Here is a 7,765-nt window from a genome sequence, read left to right as displayed (position 1 = left end):
CGGCCCACCTACATCCTTCACATAGGAGGTGGGGAAGTTTCAAAGAGATTATTTCTGTGTGTTTTACACCAATTTACCCAGGGAAATCTCTTAGTAAACTGACCCCTTAAATAATGACTAAAAAGTTATTTTTAAATCAAGCTGGATTATCTTCCCTAACAATTCCCAAACACAGTCTGGCCCTGTCAGCCCACAAGTGGATCTGGGAGAGGGAGTTGTTTATACAGGAGTGGATCAAAACCACATTTTTCCAGGGATATGGCGTGGCCTAGTGAATATAGGCCTAGTGAACAGAATATGAAATCCAGTGAAATCCTTTATGAAATCTGTTTTACAAACTATTCTAGCCTCTCAAACAAGTTGTCCTGTTTCCACCCATCTCAAAATATTATTCCTGATGTAGACAGACAGAAAATAGATTCAAATAGCAGAAGTGCATTCCTCATGTGGAAAATCAAAGATACATTGATTGCAAATTAAAATTACTTTGATGAAATTAGAAAGCAATTCTCGTAGTTTAAGGGGATATAAACACAAAAGTCATTTGGAAGAAATCCTTTGTCATTTAGCTCTCTTAGAATATTGTTTTCCAATTAAATGCTCCCTTGTATTTAGGTCTGGCCTGATCAGAATAATGTAGCACTTGGGGATGAAGATACAGCCCAGCAGTCCAGCACTGGAAGCCAGAATGGCAAAGATCTCCACAGCCACCATGTATTTGCCCTTGGTGCTCAGGTACGCTGGGATGAAGGAGACCCAAACACTGCAGAACACCAGCATGCTGAAGGTGATAAACTGGGCTTCATTAAAACTGTCAGGCAATTTCCTTGCCAGAAAAGTCACAATGAAACTTAAAAGAGCCAGGAAGCCAATGTACCCAATCACACTATAAAATGCAATGGTGGACCCCTCGTTACACTGTAGGATCATCTTCCCAGGTTCAGACTTTATGTCATAGTCTGGGAATGGAGGAGAGATGAGCAGCCATGCAATGCATATCACAACTTGAACCAAGCAGCATAGAAGGATTAGAGAGATGGAGATTCTTGTCCCTGCCCACTTCCTTAGCTTGCTGCTGGGCTTGGTGGCATTGAAGGCAATGACAACAGTGATGGTTTTTGCTAGAACAGAAGAAACTGAAATTGTAAAAATGATCCCAAAAGCAACTTGTTGGAGTAGACAGGTCACTCTTCCAGGACGGCCAATGAATGCCAAGGAGCAGAGGAAGGACAGCATGAGGGAGATCAGGAGGCAGTAGCTGAGATTCCGATTATTGGCTTTCACTACGGGAGAGTCCTTGTATATAATAAAGATTGCCAGTATTACATCAGTGATGATGGAGAAGAGAATAGCAATGGAAGCCAAAGCTGCACCTAAGGGCTCCTCATAGGCCAGGAAGACCACGACTCTTGGGATGCACCCATCCTTCCGCTCATTGGGCCATTGATTATCAGGGCACTTCATGCAGTTCTCTGCATCTATAGAAAACAATATTTTTTATTTTTATACATGTTCCAGAAATTCAGAGTTTTTAAGAAAAGGGAAACATGAGCAAGGATTTTCAACATTATATCCAAATGGAAATTAAAGAAATATTGAAACATGAAGAATATAGTTTATAGATCTATCTACTATCAAATTCTTTCCATCAGACTCTCTGTTTATTTATTTGAGCTTTCATTGCAAAACATATCCTGTTTTCTGGTAGAGTTATGCTTTAAATAATTTCCCATATAATAGCCTTTGCAAACTGAAGTTTTCCTAGTATAGAAACTTTACATTACACTTAAGAAAAAAAGAGAAATTATATGATAAAAAGCAATCACCCTATTATAACTAGAAATCCAGGGATGTATCTAGTATATGTTGCTTCCTATTGAGTTTGTTTGGATACTTACAAAATATACCATATATGCACATGCAAGTTACTTACATATGTATATGTTAATTTTCTATGTGTAACTGCTTTGAAAATATTATTCATTAGTTAAACATAAAAGGGTTGGTCAGAACTCTTTCTGGGATGGGTTTTCAAATCTAACTGTATAGCTGTAATCAAATCACAACCATCTAAATTTGATTGTTTAAAATTATGTACTGCAAGAGCAAGCTATAATCTGTCTGGCAATCGCTTCCTAAACCCCTTTACAAAAAAAGTCTCTCAGTGCCCCTGTCTCCTTCTGGATACCTGATAATATAAAATATGTGAATTTACCTGCAACCTGATCTTCCTATCTCTCGCTATCTCAACAGGCATGTGACAATAACAATTCAAATATACCCCTTCCAGCTCCCAGCTCCCAGCTTCCACATCCTCTATCCTCCCTCTTGGATATTTAAAGAAGTGAAATGAGGGAGAGACAAACCCTCCATCTAATCCATTCCTCATCCTAAAGATATTCACCAGCTCATCCCAGAATTCTTCAAAGTCAATTCAACCAGATCCAGCAGGTGGATTCTCTCCATCCACATGTCGACGTGGCATCCCACATTGATATGACAAGATCACTATCAGCTGTCACTGATTGATGAGATTTTGGGGAGTTCTGGAGGGGTACAGATGGGTAGGCTTTTGCAAAGGGGGAATATTCTTTAAATAGGGGAAGAAAGACGATTTGACAAGAAGATTGGCTTTTTCTTGTTTTATTTCTTTAGTTTGTGTTGGCAGGGAGTGAGAAAGAACTCAGTGCCAAAAGATGAGATTTTTGGCATTTTTGTATTGGCTACTCTTTAGAAGGAAATGTGAAGGATTGGGTTGTTAGGGGGAGCAATTACATTTTTTTTTTATTAGTGTATCTATTTATTTATTTATTTATTTATTTATTTAACATATTTATATACCGTTTTACCAATGCAAAATTGACCAAAGCGGTTTACAATAAAATAATTATAAATCAAACAAAACCAACTTAAAAATATAAATTAAAATTAAATAAGGTAAAAATAATAAGAACAGAAAGTAAAGCAAAGTTTTAATAAAAATACAATCTACTGCATGATCAATAACACAAATTTTTGGGTGACTTAGGATTATAGATAGTTGGCCATTGAGAAGGAGGGGTGATCAGGAATTGTTGGATTTTTTTTTTTAAGGAAGACTATAAGGTAGATATAAAATGCCTGGTGCATGCATCAGTTAGGGGATGTGCACAAGTCAGGCTTACACACACCCAGTAAATTTTAAAAGCTGCCCAGATGCATGCATCTCCCGCCACAGGCATATCTCACTTGATTTCAAAAAGGGGTGTGGTTCAGGCATGGTCTGGGCCAGGCATGGGCATTCTGGGGTGGGGGCCACGAGATATACACATCAATGCTTTCACATGTGCCCAGATCCAGTGCTACATAAGTTTACTTTTGCTATGGAGGAGGTGTAATGTTAAAAAAATAATCACCCAGTTAGTTTGGGGTAACTGGGTGGGTGTAGGCTATTAACCAGGGTGGTTTTGTGGACTTAACTCTGAACTGGTCAATGAGGATTAATATGAAAAAGTAGTTTAAATGGTTCTGGAAGTAACAACACTTATACTAGGCCTCTGACCCTAATCTTATGTGCCATGTAACTCACAGATACCAAGCACTGTGGTGGACATGGACATGTGCTTAGGGCTCAGGAATGTTATAGATACCAGGGAAAATGTGACTAGTAATACCAAATAAGGGCAAAGGGGAAATGGCGTGACAGAGATAAGAACTAGGGATGTGCCGAGGGTACGGATTCATCCAATTCGGTATTCATATTCGTCAGGGCCCAAATACGTTGTATTCGTTCAATGACGCTCCCGATCCATTGATACGTTGCATTCGTTTTCCGGTCCCATTAAAGTCAATGGGGGAAGTATTTGCAGCGTATTTTTGGCTGCACAATTGGGGTTTTCTTATCATTTTTGATGAAATTTCTGGGGAGCGATCATGAGAACAAGAAAAGAGCTCCATTGCACTTAGACTGTGGCAAAGTGGCACCAAAGTGGCATGAATAGCCTAAGGTACTTTAAAGGGGCAAAGGGGTACCAGGAGTGGCAAGAGTGCTTTAACAGAGGCGCAAAGCAGCAGCGAGAGTGTCAAAAACACACCACAGCTTCAAAAGAGAGCACTGATAACAGATGCATGAACCCTCGAAGGCAACACAACAGGCAAAGCAGCAAGACAAGAACATAAGAACATAAGAAAATGCCATACTGGGTCAGACCAAGGGTCCATCAAGCCCAGCATCCTGTTTCCAACAGTGGCCAATCCAGGCCATAAGAACCTGGCAAGTACCCAAAAACTAAGTCTATTCCATGTTAGCATTGCTAATGGCAGTGGCCATTCTCTAAGTGAACTTAATAGCAGGTAATGGACTTCTCCTCCAAGAACTTATCCAATCCTTTTTTAAACACAGCTATACTAACTGCACTAACCACATCCTCTGGCAACAAATTCCAGAGTTTAATTGTGCGTTGAGTAAAAAAGAACTTTCTCCGATTAGTTTTAAATGTGCCCCATGCTAACTTCATGGAGTGCCCCCTAGTCTTTCTACTATCCGAAAGAGTAAATAACCGATTCACATCTACCCATTCTAGACCTCTAATGATTTTAAACACTTCTATCATATCCCCCCTCAGTCGTCTCTTCTCCAAGCTGAAAAGTCCTAACCTCTTTAGTCTTTCCTCATAGGGGAGCTGTTCCATTCCCCTTATCATTTTGGTAGCCCTTCTCTGTACCTTCTCCATCACAATTATATCGTTTTTGAGATGCGGCGACCAGAATTGTACACAGTATTCAAGGTGCGGTCTCACCATGGAGGGATAGAGAGGCATTATGACATTTTCCGTTTTATTCACCATTCCCTTTCTAATAATTCCCAACATTCTGTTTGCTTTTTTGACTGCCGCAGCACAATGAACCGATGATTTCAATGTGTTATCCACTATGACACCTAGATCTCTTTCTTGAGTTGGCTGAATTGGCTAATTACTTCCAAAACAAAATTCATAATATTATCCTTCGATTCACCTCCAAACCCTCCGCCACCCCTCCCTTTCCCTCCAAAACCAAGGGAATCACCTTTCACACTTTTGACAACACCTCCACACCAGAAATAGAAAATATACTAAAAAAGATGAAACCCGCCTCCCACACTGCTGACATCATCCCCTCTAGAACCCTCCTCTCCATCCCCACCTCCATAACCAAACTCCTCGTAGACCTGATCAACTGCTCACTTACTTCGGGCAAAGTCCCAGACCCTCTTAAACTTGCTATCGTGAAGCCCCTCCTAAAAAAACCCACCCTAGATGCTAATGACCCCTCCAACTATCGGCCCATATCCAACCTGCCTTTTGTTTCGAAAATCCTCGAAAAAGTAGTCAATACCCAACTCTCCGAGTATCTGGAAGACCATAACATCCTGCATCCTTCCCAGTTTGGCTTCCGGAAAGGTCGTAATACTGAAAACCTCCTTCTAGCTATCACTAACACAGTTCACATAGGCCTGGACCAAGGAAACTCCTATCTACTCGCCCTCCTAGACATATCTGCGGCCTTCGATACTGTCAACCACCAAATCCTTCTATCCCGGTTGTCAGAGATAGGTATATCAGGCACAGTACTCTCTTGGTTCACATCATTCCTCACCCACAGAGAATACCTAGTTAAAATTAACCATTCTCAATCCCCACCTATCCCCCTCATGCAAGGTGTTCCACAAGGTTCCTCCCTATCCTCCACCCTCTTCAATATCTATCTCCTCCCTCTCTGCCACCTACTCTCTGACCTCAGACTCAACTTCTTCCTGTATGCGGATGATGTGCAGACCCTCATCCCCATTCAAAAAACCATCAAAGACACTCTGCAATTCTGGGACTCCTGCTTAACCTCCATCAACGTTCTATTAACCAACCTCCAGCTTGCACTCAACACAACCAAAACAGAACTTCTCCTCATATCTAACAATCCTGAGCTCACTTCTCAAACCTCATCCAACGCCCCCCTCCCCTCCCACCCCTCCCTGCCACACAGCCTCCCCCTTGTACCATCCGTAAGAGATCTAGGTGTAATATTAGACCAACACCTTAACTTTAAACCCCATATCAAATCACTTCTAAAAGGGGGTTTCTTTAAACTACACATTCTCAAAAAAATAAAACCCCTCCTCCACGCCAAAGATTTCCGTCTAGTTTTGCAGTCCACTATTCTATCGAAATTGGACTACTGCAACTCCCTCCTCATAGGCCTCCCTTTCTCTACCATCAAACCCTTACAAATACTACAAAACTCCATGGCAAGAATAATCACCGACACCCGAAAAAGAGAACATATCACACCAGTCCTAAAGGATCTGCATTGGCTCCCCATCCCCTTCCGCATAAAATACAAAACCCTCACTGTTCTCCACAATGTACTCTATAGCAACAACCCCTCCTGGCTCAAGGAAATGCCACGTTTCCGTGATTCCAATCGCCCTTCCAGAGCCACCTTAGCTGGCACCCTCCACACCCCACCACTCAAAATTGCACACCTCGCCTCCACCAGAGACAGAGCATTTACCATAGCGGGTTCCACCCTATGGAACTCACTCCCCACCTCTCTCCGTCTCGAACCCTCCTTACTTAACTTCAAAAAAGGCATCAAAACATGGCTCTTTCTGCAGGCCTACCCCGACCCTAACCAAACCTAACCCCCCCTGCCCCCCCTCTCCGCCACCCCCGTCCTACCTCACTTCCCACCAAGTGAATGTTAACTCTGCAAACAACTGAATTGTAAATATTTTATTAATGCTATTATTCCAGTAAGAATATTGTTAAGACCGTTATCTCAGTTCCTATCTACTTTTATATCCTTCTCTCCTACTCTTGCTCTTCGTGCCCCTCAGGCTCTAGCTATCTCCCCTCCCCCCCCCTCTCCCCTTTTCCTCCTCTGCTCCCCTTCCCCTTCCCCGGTTATTTGTAATTTCTATTTCCTTTTTCCATGAGTTTATTGTGAACCGGTATGATGTGACCTACGAATATCGGTATATTAAAAGTTCATAAATAAATAAATAAAAATAAATTGAGTTGTAGCACCTAATATGGAACCCAACATTGTGTAATTATAGCATGGGTTATTTTTCCCTATATGCATCACCTTGCACTTATCCACATTAAATTTCATCTGCCATTTGGATGCCCAATTTTCCAGTCTCACAAGGTCTTCCTGCAATTTATCACAATCTGCTTGTGATTTTAACTACTCTGAACATCATCAACATCCTACAGCACAATGAAGGGGGAACATAGCAAGCAGAAACACTAGCACCAACACACTGAGCAACCATGATAGTGGCAAGAACAACACAAGGAGTTGAGTGAGTCATCTGGTGTATGGCAGCAAGGCAGAGTGGCAGAGGGTAGATACAGGCTGGCTACACCCGGGGAGAGTTCCCTTTCCTTTGCACAGGAAATGGCTCCCTAGAATGGGTTCGCCCCTAGAGTGGGGTGTTTCTGTTGGTGTCTACTGAGCTCTCACTGGTCTTTTAAAATCAAGTGGAGTTAGCAGATATACAAACAAAAATTTTCAAGGCCAAGGCAGAGGAGGATTTCATGTAAACAGCGGTTCAACATGGGTCAGAGAGTAGATACAGGCTGGCTACACCCGGGGAGAATTCCCTTTCCTTTGATCAGGAAAGGGCTCCCCGGAATCGGTTGGCCCCTAGAGTGGAGGATGAGCCTTCAAAGCGTGGCGACATGGAGCAGGGTCTCACTGTGAGCATGGTCTCACTGTGTTTGCCACCGTCTAAGTACCTTGG

The 7,765-nt window shown here is 42.1% G+C and overlaps 1 protein-coding gene across 1 annotated transcript; it reads right to left on the bottom strand.

The window, feature by feature from the left end:
• Window positions 1-561: 561 nt before the first annotated feature.
• LOC115077699 (vomeronasal type-2 receptor 26-like) lies at window positions 562-1,464 on the bottom strand. The gene has a single exon (XM_029579990.1). It carries the CDS (start codon window positions 1,462-1,464, stop codon window positions 562-564), a length of 903 nt encoding a protein of 300 aa, XP_029435850.1.
• Window positions 1,465-7,765: the final 6,301 nt, after the last annotated feature.

The sequence above is a fragment of the Rhinatrema bivittatum genome, chromosome 16 (genome assembly GCF_901001135.1).
Source record: "Rhinatrema bivittatum chromosome 16, aRhiBiv1.1, whole genome shotgun sequence".
Taxonomy (NCBI): domain Eukaryota; kingdom Metazoa; phylum Chordata; class Amphibia; order Gymnophiona; family Rhinatrematidae; genus Rhinatrema; species Rhinatrema bivittatum.
Note: the sequence above shows the minus strand (reverse complement) of the source record. Positions and strands in the feature narration are given on the sequence as shown.